Source organism: Monodelphis domestica, chromosome 5, assembly GCF_027887165.1.
Source record: "Monodelphis domestica isolate mMonDom1 chromosome 5, mMonDom1.pri, whole genome shotgun sequence".
NCBI lineage: Eukaryota > Metazoa > Chordata > Mammalia > Didelphimorphia > Didelphidae > Monodelphis > Monodelphis domestica.
Window position 1 is genome coordinate 124547672 of NC_077231.1, and position 22915 is coordinate 124570586.

Below are 22915 nucleotides of genomic sequence, written 5' to 3' on the forward strand. Positions count from 1 at the left end.
TCACACTTTTAACACATTGATGCTAATGAGAATATCAGATCCTTTCTCTGAGTGATAAGAGGGAAAGGAGATGAAAACCTTTAGTCTTAAAGTGGATAGAGCTCTAAGGAGAAATGGAGTCCCAGTAACTGATAGATAAGAATTCATAAAAGAGAAATGAGATAGGAGAAAAGAAGTAATATTTAATCCTTTTCAAAAGTCTGACAAGGATTAAATCTAGAGAACTAAGCAAGGAACTGGAGAGCTTTATAAGGATGAATACATCAATTGAGATTTATTTGCTCCCAAGGAAATCAAGAAGGAGGAGGGAGTGCTGCAGAGGCAGAGGAGATGAGAAATGGAGATAGTACTAAAAACCAGAGTTAAGTTTTTTGTTTTGTTTTTTTAATCTAATCTTAACTGGGTCTTCACTGCTTCAGGACAATCCCTTCAATTCCTCCCTGCTTGATTCCCTAGTACCCAAAGCATCTTTCTAAAGCTTCTTTCCTTTCCTTTAGTCACCAGCATCACTCCTAACTTCATGAAGTCTCTTTTCCAATCAAACTGTATTTCTCACTATTCTCTAAGCTCCACTCAATTCTCTATTCAGCCACCAGTAGTGTTCCTAAAATGCAGGTCCAACTATGTCATGCTCCCTACTCAATAAATTCAAATGACTCCCTATTACTTCCAGAACAAACATAAAATTCTCAGTTTAATATATAAAACCCTTTGTAACCTAACTTCAACACCTCCCCCTCTACTTTCTTTTTTTTTAAAACCCTTTCCTTCCATATTGGAGTCAATACTATGTATTGGCTCCAAGGCAGAAGAGTGGTAAGGGCTAGGCAATGGGGGTTAAGTGACTTGCCCAGGGTCACACAGCTGGGAAGTGTCTGAGGTCAGATTTGAACCTAGGACCTCCCTTCTCTAGGCCTGACTCTCAATCCACTGAGTCACCCAGCTGCCACCCAGCTGCCCCCCCCCACTCTCTATGCTTCTTACACCTTAGAGTCCCATCCTCTTTCCCCAACTTTGCCTTTGATCCAGTGACTCTGATCTCCTGGCTATTCCTCAGACAAGACCTCCATCTCTTGGCTCTAGGAACTTTTCCCTGATGATCCCCTATCATACCTGGAATATTCTCCCTCCTCTACCTCCTAGCTTCCCTGACTTCCTTCAGATCTTAGCTAAAATTCCACCTTCTACAAGAACCCTTTCCCACTCCTTAATTCTAGTACCTTACATCTGTTGTTTATTTCTTATTTATCCTGTATACATAGCTTGTTTGTACATAGTTGTTTGTTGTTATCTTACATTAGAACTTGAGCTCCTTGAGGGCAAGGATTGTCTTTACCTTTGTTTGGATTCCTAGAACTTAACACTGAACCTGGCACATAGTAGGCACTTAATGAATACTTATCAACTAACTGACTGAAATCTTCACCCTGTGAAGTTTAGTGGAGATTATTGGATGGGCCAATAATGAAAAGAAAAGAGGGTCTGATGTGGTCCCGAAAGGGTCAAACGTACAAGAGTAGAAAGATACAGGAGGTAATTGGAGGAGTAATGGCAGAGGTTCAGAAGTGAAAATATGTATCTGGTAGGGAATCATATGGGCCAGGCTAAGGAAAACCATTTAAAATTGGAGAATAGAATCAGATACAACTAAGTTATGGAATCAGAGCACAACAAGGTCTTATATATCAACATAAAGGGGAAAGACAGCAGGAAATAACCAGACAATAGATCACTTTCCAATACAAAGGGAAATGTTTTCTTTTAATAATTTTCTTATCCATTATACATAATGCCAAGATTGAGGCACTTTCCCGAGGGGAATGCCACCTCTCGTCCTCCATACAATAAGAGGTTCAAGTACTAGAAAGGATTCTTAAATGCCTCTCAGAAACTTTGTATCCATAAAGTTCCTGTATAGTGTTTAAAGAATACGGTTTAAATGTATGTCTATATATATGCCTACCTTCAACCTTACAAGCTGAATGGAATTGAGTAAAGGAAAAATAGAACTTCAGGCTCTGTCTAGCATCTCACCAGATAAAATAGTTGTGCAAAATCCCATTAAACTGCCCTTGATAGTTATACTGATTCCCATTCTGCTTTTTTTAAGGGAAAAAGATTTTTAAATGCATTGAAGCATTTAACCCTTAAAGGATGGACATATGTCACAACATGAAAGTGTCTCAGTCTTTGGTGGTCTCCAACAACTTACTGGATGATAGCTCTCTTCCCTAGAAATGAATGAAACCATCTCGTTAGCCAAAAAATTCCTTTAAAAAATAAATTGACCCTTATGATACAGAGTCTGCTCTTTACATAGAGCATTATTTGTCCTAATATAGAGTGAAACAGTTCCCAAATAACAGAAGACAGCTATTTGGGGGGAAGAGGGTGAGCCAGAACAGGGCTGATGTCTAGGCTCCAAGAGAGATTGTTACTAAAATTTCAATCTATAGAATCAAAGAATTGGAAGGAACTTCTAACTCCCTCATTTTGTAAACGACAAAAATGAGTTAGTGATTTGTCTATGATCACAGCTAGGTGTTTGGAGAGACAAAACTAGAAAACAGGTCTTCTAAAATTTAGTTCAGTTCCTTTCCCTATATCACAGTGACTATCCCAAGAAATCTAATATCTATCCAGCAAAATTCAGCTCTAACACCCCTTTTCCAAGCCCAAATACAAATGCTAGTCTATGGAATAGTTGGAGTTTTATGTATCTTGGGAATTAGAGAAGAAAAAGGAAGTAGAATGTCCTGCTGCTAAATCAAAACTCACACCTCTGGCCCAGTGTTACAAATTTAATATGTAAATTATATCCCACTTTGCCCATATCTTACTCCTTGTGCAATACAATGACCTATTTCCTCACTTTTTATAATGAACTATCTTAACACAATAAAAATTGCATTCTTCTCAGGGGGTGTACCTGGTACTTTCTCTGTGGAATTTATCAGTGTCCCAAATGGGAAGCATTGATTTGTATAAAGTCATCAAAATATTCTTCCAAGATTTTCTTTAGGAAACTATTTTTCCACCATAAAACATCAATCTCTACCTTCTTTACTAGAATGAACCTCTTTATTATCTCACTTCAGATCTATTCTTCTGAATTGTACTAACTTCTACTTGTTTCTATTCCAGTATTAATGTTTTGTTTTTCTCTAGGCTAATTGCAGGATTTGATAGGCTGAACATCCCAAATCTTCACCACAAGTTGGAAATCCACATTCCTTCTGTACTTCCTCACAGACTTAGCACAAGTCATGAAAATGGGTCAACAAAGGCAAAGAGCTTGTTTCCTGATCATTAGAAATGGCTCAGCTATCCTAATTAGAGTTCTTTGAATTAATGAGATTCCATGTTATATAAAAAAAAATCAATAAAATAATCACTAAATGCTTGAATGAATGAATGAGTCAATGAATGAGTCAATAAATGCTACCTGATTTTTTCTAGAATTTTCTAGTAGAGAGATCTTTAATCCCTTATTTTGTTTGCTCCTCAGACCTATAACCAAACTTAAGAAAAGTCCTTAAATTTTGTCCTTTATTCTCAGAGGAACTATAGTTCTCTGAGGACCCCAGATGTTGCAAAACACCATCATTCTCCCTACAAAGAAGGTTTAATAGGCAAATGCTAAGACTTTGGCTAGTACAGCAGACAAAAAGAGGACTCAAAAGTGTAAGGAGAGATATATAGATGAAGGAGGGCTAATAGGGGAAACAAAGCTTATAGAGTTCTTTGAAAATGGTATGTTATACAAAAGTCTTTAGCCAAGAATAGTCCCTCCCTATATCTGTCATCTATTTGACACCCCATCTTCCTGGAATCCAGGTCAGCTATATAGTCATTAGGTATCCCTAATACAGTGCTGATACAGATTGGCAGCACCACTTGAAATGCTGAAGAAAGAGTGCAACACTAGCAATCTGGGAAGGAGGCCATGGGAAAGAGCAGAGAAACTATACCAAGATGTCTTGCTATCTCTGGATGAGCTGACCTAGGAAATAAATGGCTCCTTCTCCTCCCCTCTCCCCCTCCCTCCTTTTCTATTCTTCTTTAATGATCACAGGCCATTGGGCCTCTGCAAGTCCACGTCATCACAAAGGGGAAGGCGGAAATAGTTGGAACGTTGGAGACGTCTTGGAGGAAGGCCTGCTATCTGACGGCAAAGTTCATCTGGAAAAGCAAAGAATGAGAGGTTGATAAATATGAGGAATAGAGAGAGACTTGTGTCCAAAAGGGAAAAAAAAGACAACAACAAAAACTCCAGCTTTTACCACCTGGCTCCCAATCATGGGTCTAATAAATGGGCCTTTTTATTCTGGAAACTGAAGGATAGTCAAGCAATCAACAATTATTGATTAAAGTTCTGGCTGTGCAAAAGACTCAAGATAGATACTTGCTTAAAAGAGTCCCCCGAACCAGTGGGAAATGAGACCCAAGAAGTTCCATGCCCCATCTTCAGTCTCTTGCAAGTGGTTTACATAACCCTGAAGGGAACATACAGCAAGTTTCCTTCTGAAAAATTCACTGTCTGGTGCAGAGACTAAGAAGCTAATGAGTCAGAAGAAACCATGTCTGTGGTGCTCACCTTGCCCACAACCACCATACAGAGCTAGACCCAGAGGAGAGGAGAGGTATTTTGCTTCACAGAGTGAATGGTCTTGGGTAAGGATATGCTAGGAAATGTTTAAAAATCAGCTTTTCAGAAATGCCCAACACATATTTCCATTTAATCCACATAATTAACATTTTCTCCATCACTTTCTTAAGTCTATACCATAAACAAAACAAAACAAACAATAAACAAAACAACAAATGAAGCCCTGATTTGAAGCCTTTACCAAGTTCCAAGGGACATGCTCACAATGAAAGTCATACCCTCTGAAATCCTCCAGTCTTTTTAAAATCTCTCTACCCTTCACCCACATCTTTCCACAGAACAAGTGAAAGAGAATGCCAATGTGGAAGCCCAAGACTCCCTTAGGTTCTCTCCTCAGCTCTGTATCTAACTCACTGTGCAGTCGGCTATGGGTTGCATTGTCTGCCTATGCCTCAGTTTCCCTATTTTTTTTAAATAATGACTTTCATTTTAGGTCTTTGACCTAGTTGCTTTTCAGTGATGTCTCCTGACCACAATGACAGATATCCTCTTAATCTGGAACTTCAGTTAATGCTCTTCAAAGGTTAGTGAATCACAGGCAAGCATGGTGTCTACTATAGCACCTTGCACATAATACTTAATAAATATTTGATGAATGAATTAGTATTGTGTACATAGAGCATACTGTCTCAAACAGGGACTAAGGTTCAGGTTCCTGGTACTAGAATCTTTGTGTAGAAGTTTTCAGTCAAGAAATCATGGTCCAAAACAGCATCTCCTCTTTTCCATTCAGTGATCCTAATAGATAAATCCAGATTATGCTAAAATCTTTTCTCCACCATCCATCCATCCATTCCCCAACTGGACAACAAAACAGACAGGACTGAACAACAAAAAATTGGAGATAGTCATACTTGAACTATGTACCTCACTGGGTCATTCTGAGTATTCTGAAAATGTTAAAGCCCTGTAGGAGAAGCAGTGTGGATAGTGGATAGAGAGCTGTTTGGGGAGTCAGGAAAAACTGGCACAAACCAACTATGTGACCCTAAACAAGTTATTTAACTTCTTAGTGCCACAGGCAGCTGTCTAAGTCTCTAAGTTATAGCTAAGTTGTCTATCTGCATGGATGTAGAGTTCCTCAGCTGGATGATATTACAGTTCTGAACTAAAAGAAAGCACTGCATGAATTTTGCATATCCCAAGTATTTGTTCCTTTTCATTCTCTTCTCATTTGAGAAAATGGAAAAAGTAAAATATGTGCCCCAAGGGATAGGCATGGTCATGAATCTGGTATCTAACTATAAAGAGACTGAAGGAGAAAAGAGCAGGAGCAATCAAAACTTTAAGGGGCAGCTGGGTAGCTCAGTAGATTGAGAACCAGGCATAGAGACAGGAGTTCCTGGGTTCAAATCTGGCCTCAGACACTTCCCAGCTGTGTGACCCTGGGCAAGTCACTTAGCCCCCATTGCCTAGCCCTTACCACTCTTCTGCCTTGGAACCAATACAGAATATTATTGATTCCAAGATGGAAGTTAAGGGTTTAAAAAAAAAAAACCAACAAGATTTGCCAGCTTAGTCTAAGAAAGTAGGAGCTCAGTGCCCACTCTTCAGAGGCAAGATCACCAGCAGGAAAGGGAAAAAAGAGAATATCATCCAAAACTCTTGTTTCTCATTTAAGGAACAGGGGGCCTCAGGACAAGAAAGGACAAGTTGGACAAATGCCACTGTTAAAGGAGTCCTTGTGCTCAGGAAATAGGTCTCTGAGGATATATGTATGTATGTATTTAGGATAAATTCCAAGTCCCAAGTTCCCTGAATGAACACTGAGTCATGAGTGATCAAAATTCTCCAAAGTATACTTGAATTCTTTTTGTCATATGAGTTTCTGAAAAAAGGATAACAGAAATGTGAGTCAATATTATTACCTTTGACAGTGTTCTACAGAGGAAATCTATCTCACTGGGTTTTGACAAACCCGTGCTTCCTTTGGTAAGGGCTGAAAATATCTTTATCCCTCTCCTTCAACCCTTGGTCCCTACCTTACCTTTCATAACCTCATGTTCTTTACAGATGAGCCTGGAGCAGATTTCATTATTGATGATATACATCCGGCGAACACTGTCAGCATCCAGAAAAAAAAAAGCAATAAAAGAAAGAGACAAAGACACTGAGTAAGAGGCGAGAACAAGCCCAGACTTAACTTGGAGGGTGTAGTTCCTCCCAAGCCTTAGGTCCCACTCCCACCCAACCCCATTCTCCACATACAACATGCAAGCCTTGGATTTCCCAGAGCTATTCTGCTTCTGTTGCAAATTCCTTCATTAAAAGTCTAACTTGCAAAGTCTAACTGCTCAGGAGCTTCTCCAGATGCCCTCCTTTACCCAGTATTGCATCTTCGACTTCAATCATCCCCCCTAGATAAACCATTTTCACTACCAGAGATCACCGCCATAACCGGGGTGCCTCTTAGTGTCTATTTCTTCCAGGTAAGTGACTCAGTTTTGTCAGCTTCAGAACTAGTTAACCTGAAAGACTGAACTTCAAACATTCTGTTTCCTTAAGGTTTAAAAAAAAAAATCTCTCAGATTCCCAGAGCAGCGAAGATGTTTATACCATTCCAGAAAACTAATTCTGAGCCCCCTTACTTGACGATGCACAGCTGATGGATACACTGTTTCACTGGCCGATGGACTGAGTACAAACGTGTACAGGGAAACTGCTCCTCCCGGCACTCTGCAGAAGGAGACCCCAACACAAAAGAGGGGCTTCAGAAAAGAGGGGTAGTCAAGGGATTAAGTAAACAATTTGGACAGAGGGAAAAATCAGACTAAGCTGTCTGTGCTATATTTTCTTTGGGGATAAAGGAGTGAAATCAGGTTTCCTTTCTCAAATTAAAGTGACTGCAGCTCCTTGGAGGTTCCTTTCCCTATGGATGTCTCAGAATCCCATATTATAGTAGTCCCTGCCTTTTCTTCTAAATTGTGAAAGAGCAAATTAACATTGGGAGAGGGCTCTACTTCATATGCATTCATTCCACTATTAGGCAGGAAGGAAAACATTCTCCATCTCTACTGAGCACAGAGCAAGCAAAAAGCTCATTAAGTTAGCTTAAGAAGCAGGAGTGTGATGACACCCTCAAATATCCTCCAACCTTAGAGACCTGAGAGTTTCTCAGTTGGGAAACTAAATTGTCCAATGGGAAATATTCAAAACTTCATAGAAAATTAGTGAAGGATTGAAAAGTAGGAGGATTTGAAGTTTGGGTTGTTTTTTTTGTTTGTTTTTGTTTTTTTGTTTTTTTGCCTGTGGATCAGGAGCACAGATGTCAATGGAAATACCTAGTCCTAATTGTTATTTGATATTCAACTCTCAAACTGACCAATTACTTACCACTAAGGAAAGCCAATGCTCTAGGGCAAAAGATTCTCACCCAGGGATATGACCTTTTCGGAAGGTAAATAGAATCTTTATTTGATTGTGTTCTGATAAATATTAATAATTTTATGATGCTAAAAATTATGTACCAAATAAAATTGTACTTATTTTTAAATTTTTATGTGCATATAAATGATGGATTCTAGAATATATTTCCTTTTATCTTGAAGAATGAGTATAAAGAAAAGATTTTCTGAAAGAAAAGGAGTAAGAGAACAAAAAGAGGTTGGGAATCTCCACTATAAGAAGATAGGAAAAGGGAATTTCAAGACCATCCAGCTGTTGGCCCTGTTTTTCCCTTAAAATAATCTAAATGTGAATGGAGGGAAGAGGAAAATAAAACAAAAGACAGAAATACCAAAAATTTCAAAATTATAGGATCTCAGACTTGGAAGGGGACTCAAAGTACCTAGATCTAGTCCAATCTCTGTCTAAACAAATATCTCTTCTATATCATACTCAATAAAAATGTGGGTATCCAACTTTTTCTTAAAGACCTACAGTGAGAAGACTACTGCTTCTCCATCTAGCCCATTCCACCTTTCAGTGCTCTAAATGTCAAGAGCATGTTCCTCATATCATCAAGTTAAATTTGTTTCTTTGTCATTTCCACCCATTATCACTAGTTCTGCCCTGTGGAGTTAAACAAAGAAAAAATAATGTGTTTTTTTTTTTTTCTTAATGAAATGAAAGCCTTTCAAATACTTGCTGACAGCTATCATGCAACATATTTTCTTCTCTTCTCTAGGCTAATCATTACCAGTTTCTTCAAATTATTCTCATATATCATAATCCTGAGACCCTTCACCATCCAAATCATCTTCCAAGTGCAGCCTGATCATGATAGACCTCCTTTACCATTGAGATTGAATGATTAATGGCTACTCTTTGAGTATGACCATTCAACCAATCCAAATCCATCTGACTATGTAGACTGTTGTCTACCCAACATCTCTCCATCTTGTCAATGAAAATAGAATGAATGACCTGTCAAATTATTTTTGAGGCTATGTAAACTATATCTACAGAACTATCCTAATCTCTCAAGCTAGCTTATAAATAATGAAAAAATATATCAGTTAGTTGGTGTGGGAAACTACTGACATGGGAATCTGCCTTTAATAATTCCAAGAAGTTAACAAAGACACATAGGAGTGGTGAAGATTTGATATTCAGTGTCAGAGGTGGAATTTGAATTCAAATTTTCCTGACTCCAAGTCTTTCCCTCTATCATGTTATGTTACCTATGTCAGTGAAGCATCCTGACAAAAAAAAAGGAAATGAAATTAATATGACATAACCTACTCTTGAAACATGTTAATTTTTGTGATTACTATTTCCTATCTAGATGTCCTTTAACTATCCCTTTAATTATTAATTTTAGAATTTTTCCCAGAATTGAAGTCAAGATCCCAGACCTTTAAATTCCAGGTTTCATTCTCTTCCCTTTTTTGAAATTTGGACATTTGCCATTTTCCAATCTAGTGGAATAGCCTCCACCTTCTTCAATATTTTCAAAAACTACTGACAGTTTAGCAATAATACTCATCAATTATTCAAAAATACTCTTAAACAGAGTATATCTCTGACTGCACTCAAATTGAAAAAAATAGGTGTCTCCCAATCTCTCACCAATTATTTTTGTCATCTACTCTATGTAAGCAATTCTTTTCTGTCCTTTCCAGTCAAAAAACTTTCTCCTTGTCAGAGAAAACAAAAGCAAAATAATAATTATGCATCTTCTCCCTTCTATCACATTTCATTCATACAAAATAGAAATCTTATTCCTTCTTTAATTATCTTTTCTCTGATGTAGAAAAAAAAGTGTTTCTATCTTTACATTTCCTGAAAGCTTTAGGTCTTTGAGAGCTTTAAAAATTCTAACAATATTTCTTAAAGAATTTTTAATATAATTTTCATTTTTTTAATATTTTTCCATTGTTACATGATTCATGTTCTTTCCTTCTCCTTTTGTCTCCCCCCTCCCCAAGGCTGACAGGCAGTTCCACTAAGTTATACATGTATCATCACTCAAAACCCATTTCCATATTATTCATATTTGTAATAGAGTAATCTTAAAGTAATCTTCCATTACTTTCACTTATTTCCATCTATTGTACATTTTTTAAAATCTAAGTTGGTTAGTGTATTTCTTATGAATTCATATTAATCCTTTAGATAATTCCTACCTTTCCTCCTCATCAAAATTATTTTTCTTTCTGACTCAAGTGTCCTTAAGAACTTCTTGTACACTGTAAAATGACTTTCATTTTAGATTGTAATCCATGGTATACTTTAACCTGTCCCAAAATCTAAGGTTCGTGTCAAAATATGTAGTGTTTTTCTCTCCCTTTTTTTAACCACAAATTCTAAGATGGGGCATGTATACAAGATGTTGTTTGCCTATATTTTAGCATGATACTTTATTCTCCCAGGCAATCCTCATAAACAATATTTAATGGTGTGGGATGGTATAATTACATAGAATTGAAATTGGTTGAATGGCCAAACCATTTTAAGGATTCAATGTCAATGTGGAAGGAGGTCTCCAGTGGACTACTCTTGGAATTTATTTGTCCCTGTGCTTTTCAAACATTATCAATGCCAAGGACAAAGTCATATATTCCATGCCTATCAAATCTGTGACTCAGAGTGATAGTTAACACATCATGTTGCAGATTTTAGGTCCAGAAGGACTTTGGTAGGCTACACATTTAAATTTTTTTAAGATTATTTAATTAATTAATTTAGAATACTATACCATAGTTACATAACTCATGTTCTTTCCCTGCTCTCCTCCCACCAACCTCCCATCAGGCTATTCATTTAAGAGGAATCAAACAGAATCAAGTTTAATGGAATGAATGTAAAATCTTATATCTGGGTTCACAAATATAAGATTTGAATAGTATGAACAGATCATTGTTGGCCAAAGGAGATGTAAGGGTATTAGTGAACTAGAAATTAATTGTAAGTTACCAGTGTGATATGGCAGCCATGAAAGCAAATACAAAATCTGAATAGTTTCCAGGTCAATTCTGTGGTCAACTCTGAGCAGTACATTTTAGAATATGCATTGAGAAGCTAAAAAGCAACTGAAGGAAGATGACTAGAGTATCAAATGTGAAATGAGAACCATTTGAAACAACTGGGAATGTTTAGCCTAAAGAAGAGAAGACTTAGGGGAGGATATGATAGAGGTATCATGAAATATTGGAAAGAACATTGGATTTGGATTCAGGAATAAATGGGTCTGAATACTGCCTCTGTCATCTACCATTTAATCTTCCTGAACCTATTTCCTCATCTCCAAAATGTAGATAATATTCAATCAATAAACATGTATAAAACACCTACTATGTGACAGGCATTGTGTTAAGTATTATAATATCTATAACACTCACCTAGTAAAGTTGTTATGACAAATATTATATACAGATATATAAATATGTATAAAGAGCTTGACAAACCTTAAGGAGCTATATAAATGTCTGTTATTTTTACAAATAAAGTACTTCAAATACTACTGTATGGGAAAAGGATTATTTGTCCTGTTTGACTGCAGAGGGCAGAGCTGGTAGTAGCGGGTGGAAGTTGCAAGAGGCAAATTCAAAACTGATATAAAGAAAAACTCCTCAATAATGAGATATCTCCAAAAGCAGAACAAAATTCTTTAAGGATAAGTGAGTTCTGCTCAGTTGAGCTTTTTAAAACTGGTTGATAATTTGTTTGGGCCACTTCCAAGGAGATTTTTGTGTGTTGTAGGTTAGAGGAGAAGGTCCCAGAGGTCTCTTCCACTTCAGGTTCTAAGACTTCCTTCTTTCCTCCCATTCTCTAAGTTCAATCCATTCCATCTCAGCAATGAGCTCTTCTCCTTTTTTGATGAGAATCAAATCTTAAAGAGAAGCTTCCCTCATTCATTTCTTTACCTTTTGAAGGATTAAATTATTAAAGTAAGTCAAAAAATAGTTACCTGCTCTGCCTTTTGGAGAATGAGAGAACTCCAATAGATGTCTGGATAACTGAAGTCCCCAATTTCTACTCTATCAGACTGTTAAGTCAAGGCTCCTGTTCTCTTTCCTGAACTCCTCATCTATTTCCTCTTTCTATCCAGGTTGTCAGTAGTATATTCCAAGGATAATATCACTACTTCTATAGATCTTCATCTAAATGTTCTCCCTTATATTGGTCTCTCTCACCCAAGGATTTCCCTTTATAAATCTGTTCTCTTATACAATGCTGTTCTGTCTCCACTCTTTTCCTTTATTCTCCTTTCAGAGCCATATTCCCATCATAGATTTCTTGTAATCTATGTAATTATGTAATACTTAATAAAAATAATAATCTATGTAATCAGTAATACTTCTAAAGTCATAGGTGCCTCCTTGACAGCTATGAGGTCTAGCTCATCATGCTCATTATTCCATACTCATTGCATTTGTGTATAAATTCCAGAGGCCTTTGTTTTATTTTCATGTGCCCTACAGGAAGTTGATTAAGGAGAGAACTAAAAACAATGATCTAGAACTTATATCCAAACGTAAGGAGACAAAAAACAAGAACAGCAAAAGAAAGGAAAAAGAGTATGGGGAGAGGCATGCAGGATACAAGCATACCTGCGCTGGCATTTTTGTCACTGGAGTTGGCTAAAAGACAAAATTATAGCAAGTTAGTCCTAGTTTCTGATGTCATCTACTCTGTCCCTGCTATGTGGGTGGGAGTGAGGTTGGAGTTGGGGAGTTTAATGTCATTCATTTTTTTAGTTATCTTTAAAGAGAGCCTATGAAAAATTGGTTTAAAGACAACTCATGTGCCATGGGTCAGAATGAATACCACAGACATGAGATGGAAAAATCTGAATAGATCCTTTCCCTTCCTATCTGGAGGCCTGGGAAATATTATTTGTTGCTTGTATCTTTAAGCAATTAACTAGAAACTTGAACATAGTAAAGCAAAGGTTCTAGTGCCTAGAAAGTCTCTCATCTAAAAATCTGAGTGAGGAGGATAAGAAAAAGGTGGAATCCTGGTAGAACTCTAAATCTTCCCAAGAATATGAAGAAAAAAGTTCCAGGCCAGAGTACCAATAGGAGTACCTGAAAGGGACACCACTGAAGAATTACCAGGCAGTATGCTTGAGAGAGTGCTACTTCTGAGAATAAGCTAAACTTAGCACAATGAGGAAAAACACTACAGAGATTTCTAATCATCCATTTGGGCACTGACTTTCTATATTAACCTTTTTATCAACCAAGCTAGAATGAGATCTTTTTCAAAGGGGAATACCCTTCCACATAGATTGAATGCAGACTATGTATAGTTAGAGAAGGTAGCTATTTTAGCAATAAATACATCTATTTTGATCCCTGTCCCTTCATATTTCTGGGGAATTCCCTTGGTTTCCAAAGCCAAACTTACCCTGATCATCCATGGAAGGCCCAACATCAACAAGAACTGCAAAGAAAAACAAGAATAAGTGTGTTTGAGGAAGGGAGAAAAGGGGATGTGATCTGTAGGACTGGCAGGGTGAAAAGAGGGATGCTAGAGTTAAAGAAATTCTCTGAGAAAATCGGACTAAGTGTAGTAGTCAGGTAGAATCGGTAGAAATTAAACTCACTAAAGAGATAGTCCCACTTACTAATAGAAATGTTCCAAGCAATACATTTTTCAATTTGGCTATCAGGCTTCCTTTTAGTTTACTCTTCCTCATGATAAAGCCTTTCTCTCCTTATCTCTCATTTTGAATTTATGATATTCCATCAACTTCCCTTATCTCAAACAGAAATGTCATAGGAAAATAGATTTAGCCCTAAAAACGATTTTTAATTTGAACCCTTTAATTTTCTAGAGGAAGCACATGAGTCCCAAGAGGCCTATGGTCACACAGGTACTAAGTAATGGGAGTATAAGATTATTCTCAAGATAGAGATAAAACTCTTAGATTCCATATCACCTCTTAGGTACCAGATTAGAACTCACCTGTGTCATCTGTTGGGGGATCATTCACCACCAGATCTGAAATATTCCAAGTCATATTAAAATACAGGGACAGCAGAGGGGAAATTCTAAGAAAGAAGATGGGCAAAAGAAATTTTAAAATGTCTAAAGGGAAGCCCAAAGAATTAAGGAAAAAGAAATAGAATCTTAAGAGCAATTATAAAGTAAAAAGTAAACCCTGGGAATGAATATTTGAGAGGATTGAGAATCGGTATAGAATGGAAAGATGATCAGAACATATCCTCAAATTTAAAGCTTGGATTCATCATCTGACAAAGAAGTTCTGCATGTATTTAGAATAATACCCTCTACTTTCAACTTTTCTTGAGCAGAATTCAGCTATAATTCTACTCCTAGAACAACCTCAGTAGAAAGAAACTTACTAGGATCATCTGTAAATGTCTCTTGAGATGTATCATCTGAAAAAAAAGAAAAAAGAAAAAGAGTTATTTTTTAATTCCTCCAAGTGGTTCCAATATTCTCCATTCCCCACCTCTGTCCTCAATCCTACCCTGAGTCATTTCCCCTGATGACCTAAACTTTGAACTCTACATGTTGTTATTACCATTTCCTCTCTTGAGACTTCAAAAGACAGGAGATCATGAGAACTCATCTAATCTCCCTTATGGAATGGTGAGAATCACTAAGAAATGTTTATAGCATACTTTATGTTTTTCATAAGGGAAAAAAAACAGTTAGGAAAAGTACAAATGTAACTTTTTTCACTTCAACAAGACATTCAACAAACTACTTGCCTACTATGGGGAAAGTTCATGAGGGAGATGAAAAATATCAAATAACTTTAATATAATACAGAAGGAGGCAAGTTCCTCCAAAATTAAAAAGCTACAATGATAATCAAGGCAAAAAGGCAAAAAAAAAAATCAAGTAAGATGAAGACTGAAAATTTGGTGATTAGGAAATCTTTAATTAGGAAAAAATAGGTTGAGAGAAAAGAATGGCATCTGTTCAGTCAATAAACATTTACAAAGCTACTATGTGCTGGGTACTATCTTTAAACACTGGGAAAATAAAAAGAAGCAAAAGATAGTCCCTGCCCTAAAGGAACTCACAGTCTAATGGAGGAGAAAACAAGTAATAAAAAAAGTACAAACAAACTATATAAAGTATAAATAGGAAATAATTAAAGAGATAGAAGGAGCTCGAATTAAGAGGGTTTGGGAAAGGCTTCCTGTGGAAGATGGGATTTTAGTTGAGACTTAAAAGAAACTAGAGAAGCTAGAAGACAGAAAAAAGGAGGGGGGAATATTTCAGGAAGAGGTGACAGACCCAGAAAATGCTTGAAACCAAGATATGGAATGTTCTTGTTCATGGAACATTAAGGAAGTCAGTGTCACTGGATCAAAGTAATAGTGGAGATAAATGTGTAAGAAGACTGATAAGTAGGAGGGGGCTAGATTATAAAGGACCTTGAATGAGAGAAGATCTGGTATTTGATCTTGAATGTGATAGGGATGCAATGGAGTTTATCCAGTTAAGGAGGAGGGAAGCAACATGGTAGACTCAAGTGTGTGGTGATAAGGGCTTGCACCAGAGTGGTGGCAGTGTCAGAAGAAAGAAGGGAACATAATCCAGAGATGTTACAAAGGTAAAATTAACAGGTTTTGGCAACAGTTCAGATATGGAGAGTGAGAGATAACTAGTCAAGAATGACAGCTAGATTGTGAGGCTGAGTGGCTGGGAAGATGGCATTACTTTCTACAGTAATAAGGAAAGTAGGAAGGAGAGGAAGGTTTAGGGAAAACTATACTGAGTTCTGTTTGAACATATTGAGTTTAAGATGTCTCCTGGACATCTAGTTTGAAATGTCTGAAAGATAGGTGTATAGACATGGGATTGAAAGTCAACAGAATTTTAGCCAAGATAAGTAGATTTGAGAATTGTTAGCATCTATCCATGGGACTTATTAGATCACCAAGTAAAGTCAGGTAGAAGAAGAAGAGAAGAGAATCCTTTACAAAACCCTGACTTGACTGCTTTCTAAAATTAAAATAATTTACTCCCAGGCTCCATTATGTCTAACTGAGCTGGATCCTTTTGTCTTTTGTTAGAGGCAAGGTGGAGACTTGTTGTGCAGTAGATAGAGAATGCTGGAGCCAGAGTCAGGAAAACCTGAATTCAAATCTAGCCTCAGACTCTTACTAGCTCTGTGACTTGGGAGAAGTCACTTAACCCTGTTTGCCTTGGTTTCCTTAGCTCTAAAATGAGCTGTAAGAGGAATTGGCAAACTACTTCAGTATCTTTGCCAAGAAAACCCCAAATGAGGTTACATGGAGTCAGACATGTCTGAAACAACTGAGTAACAATAAACTGCAATGATTCAGGAAGCTGGGATGCAGAGGAAGTAATGAAAGTTACTCTCCTTAAGAAACTTGGATTCTATTTGAGAAAACAAGTAAAATATGATTCAAAATATGTACAGAGTAAATAGGATATCATTTAAGGGGATAAGAACTAGCAACTGAGAGGATCAGTTAAAATTTCCTCTGGGAAGTGGCACTTGAGTTGAGTTCTGAAAGAAACTGAGGATTCTTTAAGGCAAAGAAAAAGAGAGACTGCATTCCACGCATAAGGATCAGCCTATGTAAAGGAACAGTGGCCAGAGATAGACTCTTAAATGTGTCTGGAATGTTGAGTATGTGGAGGAGAGTTATTATAATAATCTGGAAAAAAAATAGGCTACACCCAGATGGTTTAGGGTTCTAAATGTCAAAGAGAGGAATCTGTATTTCATCCTAGATGCTAGGGCAATACCAGAGAATCTCAAAAAGAGGAAAAGACCTCAGGAGACGTGTATTTTAGAAATATCAGATAGGCAGTTGTGTGGATGATGAATTGGAGAGGGAGGTTGGAGAGACAAGGAAACTAGTTATGTATGAGACTGTTGCAATGGGCCAAATAAAGTACTTTGAGAAAGTGAATAGGGGGTAGCTATGTGAATGGTGAGGAAGGAATTGTTGCAATTTGTTGTGGAGTTTGTGAAGGGAGAATGATTAGGAAGAATGAAGAGTCAAGGATAACTCTGAGATCTTGATCCTGTGTTACTGGAAAAAGAGTGGTACAATTAATAGATGTAGGAACCTACCTAGAAGTGGATTGAAGGGAAGTCATTCTGTTCTGAACTCCCTGCAGCCATGAGTCTTTACCTTCTCTGTGATCATTTTTAGCTTTGCTATTACATTTAGCTCTCCTTCTACTTTTCACTTCTTTGCTCACAGAATTTTATTCACATCTACACTACTACAGTCTCTGGAAAGGGTGTGTCTGTTATCACTCACCAGCCTTGAATTCCCAAAACAAAACATCCTTCCTTAGCCACTACTCCCCTAATATATGTTGTATACCACTGTTCTCCTGGAAGGTAGGAACTGTTTTATTTTTGTACTGTTTTCCCAGCACTTAACATAGTAATTGGCACAGAGTTCACCTCAAATAAGAACTTTTTTTATCCATTTATTCATTCCACTTAGGAACAGAGGAGAATTTGAGGAGAAAAGTTCTGTTTTGGATATATTGAGGTGAAATTTGGAGAACAAGTACTGTGGGAAATGAAATAGGAAATAGATCATTACAAATATAGAAGAATTGTCAATATATGGTGAAAACCATATAAGTTTATATGCCACAAACTTATAGTAAAAAATGAAATCAGATCAACATTTTAACTTTCCTTAAGGATATTCAGTAGCTCTAGAGTAAGACCAGAAATAAGATACTGAGAGTTAATAAAGGATGGGAGCTCTAGAAGAAAAGAGCTTCTAAAATAATGACTAGTAAATCATTAAAGTGGCAGACTTTAGACTAAAAATTAGAAATATGGGCAAATTAATACAGGGCATGGGGGATGGATTGGTAAAATAGGGATAAGTCAAGAGATGGAGGAAAAGCAGGTTTTATTCAAGTTAGACAATGGGAGACCTAATAAGTATAGGAGATGTGGTAAAAGAAGAATTCTAAAGTCATTTCTTGGAAGTGATGTAGTTAGGGTTGATGATGTCTAAGATTTGCCCATTATGCTATGTAACCAGAATCAGTGACTGGAGTAGAGTACCAATTGTGAGGTCAGGTTATTATAGAGATTGTGAATAAAAATATCAAAGACTCCAAGGCTAATGGCAAGTGGAAATCACATTTGATTTATATTGAGAAAATTGGATTTTTTGATACTGTTTCTCACACTACCCATATAATCTTAGACAAATAATTTAACCTCCCTAAGCCCAGTTCCCTCATCTGTAATATGAAGGGTCTGGACTAGATAGGCTCTGAAGTCTCTTCAAGTTCTAGAACTATATTTCTATGAATATATGAACTGCTAAAACCCTTGAAAAAGATGGAGGTCAGAAACACAAATGGAAAGATGGTTTGACTCTGTAGATACTGATCTGTTTATTAGATTGTGTAATTTGCTCTAAAGTTCTTAAAAAAAAAAAAAAGAAAGATTCTGCTTCTTTGGGAAGTATAAAATGTAGCCATTTCCAAAGACAAAAGAATAGATGCCAATGTTTTAATACCCTTCCACTTTTGAGAATTCTGAATATGGGATTTACATAGTAGATATTCAATAGTAAAAATGCTTTATATATCTGATATCAGATTTTGTTAAATGAAAAATCCTTTTGCTGAGATCCTTGGGGTTTTTTAATATTCAAAATTAGGTTGAATAGAAATTTGAATATTGTGTTTAGATAAGAGTTCAAATCTAGGCAAATCACTTAATTGATTTCTGAGCCTCCTTCTACTCACTTGTAAACTAAGGGAGTTCCACTATATAATCACCTAACCCTAACGAGTTTCAACTCTAAATCCTATAGATCTAAACTTCAATAAGTTTTGGCTAAAGATATTTTTTTTACTGTCTTGGTAGCTGTTGTGAGGGTATTGGTGGTAATGACAGAGAAAGAATACTTCTGTTGCACAAAAATACTTTCCTGCCACAGACTATGGAGCTGTAATTGAAAAAGGAAATAAAAGTACAAATGGGAGTGATCCTAAGATAGTTTCTGTTAGTAAGAGCAGACAAACAAAAAGCCTGTCTGAGATTGAAAGCAATGTTCTCTCTAGCTATGAATTTTTCCTATTTAAAAACTGAAGCAATTTTGTCATCTCACAAACTTATTTAGATCAAATTCTATGCACTTTTCCATCAACATGGGAACACTGAACCCATCTACCACAAGCTATCCATTCCTGCTACTCAAATCTCTTGTGCCACCCTGATTTCTCTGTGTTCATAATCACATTTTAAGTTTTATTATAGTTATTTGTATACACATCTAACCCCTCACTTGTCTATAATGTTTTATCTTTGATTTGTACTTGAGTCCATAACATATGTTACCCACTAGGTGTCAGCAAACTCACACCATTTAACTGCCATTTGCAAGCCCTTTGGCTCCATGCGTTTGCTTCTAGTTCAACTGATCCTAGCCAGATAGGTAGGACAGTTGTGGGAAAAAGAGATGGGAAATACAAATAAAATACTAACGAGGGAGCCAAGATTTTTTTCTCTGACTGTTACTAACACTACAGAAGGAAGTAGACTGAGATCCGATCTAATCTAATTCAATCCAATCCAACTAGGATTTATTTATTAAACCCTTGCTCTATGCAGGATGAGAATATAGACAGAATTGACCAGTCAGTGGTCCAAATCTTGCCTTATACAAAAACCAGCTGGAAGCTCTTTAAGACTCTAAATTATAGATAAACTGTTCATCTGCCCTGAGCAGAGTGTTTCCATACCAGAAGTTCTCCACATCAATGAAAGTATACATTAGTCAAATATATATATATATATATACATATATATATATATGTATATATATATATATAGTACCAAAGCACTGGGGACACAAATATAGAGCAAAAGGAGGTCAAAAATAAACAGACTGAAGTTCATTCTATGTGAATAGCTAATTGTCCAATGAGTTTTAGACCTATTAGGAATATAATAAAAGTTATACACCACTGAGATGTATATGGATTCCATAAAGACATAGTTCACTCATAAAACAGAGGCATGGATTAAATGGAACTCAAAGGTACTCCTAATTCAAACTTTCCAATAGACACAAGTGTGTGGTTTCAGGGAATATCTCCTTATCTTTCAATATATGAGTTTACCTACTTTTTAAAATCAGTTCTCAAAAGGGTCAAGAAAGACAAATAGCTACATGAATACAATGTCCAGATTTTTCAGACCTTCTCTGCCAAAAAACTCATTTTCAGTCTCCAATCTTTTGGATACTTTTTCTCATCATTTTTTAAAATTCTGATACTAATGCTGTGAAGAGCCTACCTTTAAGGAGCACAAACAGAAATTCTTGTTTTTTTTTGTTTCCTTTTTAACATCTGATTTGCTGTTGACTGATTTGTACTCATTAAATAAAGAGAGTCAAAAATCTTCTTTAATATCAACAAAAGGATTCTTGTCCTAATTTTTCTCTGGTCCCCTAGCCTAATTGGTAGATCAGAGAATGAAGAAAGTAAGACATTATAGAATGTTTGAAGTACTTTGGGACATTTGGGCAAGTCACCTGATCCCTCAGTCCTTCAATTTCCTCACTGGTTGGACTAGGTGACTTCTAAGTTCTAAGTTCAACAGTACATCAATGATCTTATTTCATGATTGTGTTGAGTATCCTAAGGGAGGGGAGCAGGCCATAGAGGGGAAAAGGAGAAAGAGTTAACCAGTGTTAGCTTTACCAGTTGTAAAGGAGAGAAATTTACCTTCCAGTGCCATTTTCAGATGCACTACTTTATTGTTAAACCCAAAAGAACTTTTATTTTTGAAAAATTGAAATTCTATTGACATATTTTGGATTTATGTCACCTATTATTTCCCAGTATATCTCAGAGTATTTCCAAATGTATTTCTCCCTCTCAGAAAATTATTTCTTATAATTTAGATTTTTTTAAAAAGAAAAAGAAATTCAATAAAATTAACCAACACATTGAAAATGCTAATATTCCCTACAATGTTCCACACTTATAGTCCCTAACTTCCTCAAAAAGGGAAGGAGATGGAGCAGCTAGATGTCTCAGTGGATAGAGCCAAGCCTAGGGACAGAAAATCCAGAGTTTAAATCTGGCCTTCTGACTCTTCCTTACTTTGTTCCCTGAGGCAAGTCACTTAACCCAATTATCTAGCCCTTACAGCTATTCTACCTTGGAACCCACACTACTAAGTATAGTTGTTAATTGATTTTAAGATGAAAGATAAGAGTTTTAAAGGAAAAAAAAAGGGGGGGAGAGGAGATGCCTCTGAGGAAACTTTCTACTCTATCATTGTAGCTCAATTTCTCTATCTGTTAAATTTATGTAATAACCCAATGGTTTCTGTCCAGAATAGTTGGCCAGTCAGTTTTTCTTGGGAAATCAATCCATCAATTTATTAAGTACTTTGTATATACCAGACACTGTGCTCAGCACTGTAAATACAGGACCAAAGCAAAAAGTAATGCTTTATTTGCAAGGAGTTTACACGCAAAGGGAATGTAAGAAAAATTAATAAGGGCAGGAGGAAAAGAGTCAAGGAGATGTTCCTGAGAAAAGGGTCTTCATATATGAGAAAGAACAAGAGAAGGCAAGATGAGATAACATGAACTAAGGAGTCACTTAACTCTATTTGTCTCAGTTCCTGAAGAAGGAAATAGGAAACCAATGGAATATGAAAGAAAGAAAGAAAGAAAGAAAGAAAGAAAGAAAGAAAGAAAGAAAGAAAGAAAGAAAGAAAGAAAGAAAGAAAGAAAGAAAGAAAGAAAGAAAGAAAGAAAGAAAGAAAGAAAGAAAGAAAGAAAGAAAGAAAGAAAGAAAGAAAATAAAAGAAAACTCCAATGGGATCACAAAGAATGGGACATAACTGAAAAACAACTAAACTGAAAGAGATATTTCGGTCTTTGAGGAATCCTCTCTTCCACTTCTCACCACCAATTTATCTGTTCGCCCATGATACAATCTGTCAAACTCCTATCAACTCACTCTATCATTTCCAAATAGAATCCAGAAAAAGATGAGACATTTACCTCCTCGCTGACCATTGACCCCTAATAGAATCCAATCTGAAGAAAAAAGAAAGGATTTAGATAATTACAACCAACAACATCAAGTTTCTTCCTTCTTAGTGAGATAGCAGGTGATAGTAGGAAGATTATTTCCTAACTATCTGTACTTCTAACCTTCTGATCCTGATTTCCCCAACAGAATCCACTCAAACTTGTCCTGACTTTCTTGACATTCTTTATTAGTGAGTGTTCTAACAATACAGAACTACTTAGGGAATTAATAGAAATCTTTGCATGCAGAAAATTACTCTGCTACTCATGCCTTGCCATCCAATTCATCCTCACTCTTCAGGACTATGGCCCTGCCCTACAATAAAAGATAAGATAACTTCTTGCCCATCTTCACCATTTTCCCCTCCCTTCTCTCACCACTGAAGAATTTACAGCCATAGAAATTCTTCCTTAGTGAACCTCACTTGGCAGAAAAGTCAGGAAACTTGCCCTTGTTTTACAAGTCTGAGGTCCACACCCAGTTGTTCATCTTTACACTGACCTCCTATGAAGAGTTTTTCCTTCTGTGTACATATTATGCATGTGTTCATGCATACTATATATGTATGTGCATGAGCTTCATGAGTATACATGTGTCATTCAGGAAGGTTTGTGTTTTGTATTGTGTACATATATGCTTCTTGCTCTTAAATGGTTTGTTTCTACACATATGCATCTCTGCTTACATGGGTATGTGTTTATGTCATTCTTCCAGCTTTCTTTCCTCCAGTGTACATAAATGGGAGGAGATGATTTTCTTTGGTTTATGGACATTTATTTGTCCTAATAACACTAT

General features: G+C 36.5%; 1 protein-coding gene across 6 annotated transcripts in view; it reads right to left on the reverse strand.

The window, feature by feature from the left end:
* Positions 1-1733: 1733 nt before the first annotated feature.
* The window catches only part of MFAP5 (microfibril associated protein 5), a 104197-nt gene continuing 83015 nt past the window's right edge, over positions 1734-22915 (reverse strand). For 5 of the 6 annotated variants that reach the window (XM_056799277.1, XM_056799275.1, XM_056799279.1 and 2 more), the window contains 8 exons: positions 22090-22125; positions 14425-14460; positions 14024-14059; positions 13463-13498; positions 12664-12693; positions 7258-7345; positions 6657-6730; positions 1734-4182 (listed from right to left, as the gene is read on the reverse strand). In XM_056799277.1, the coding sequence (XP_056655255.1) occupies positions 4070-4182; positions 6657-6730; positions 7258-7345; positions 12664-12693; positions 13463-13498; positions 14024-14059; positions 14425-14460; positions 22090-22125 (449 nt within the window). In that variant the 3' untranslated portion in view covers positions 1734-4069. The remainder of the gene's footprint in view (positions 4183-6656; positions 6731-7257; positions 7346-12663; positions 12694-13462; positions 13499-14023; positions 14060-14424; positions 14461-22089; positions 22126-22915) is intronic. The other variant, XM_056799276.1, reaches the window with a different exon arrangement.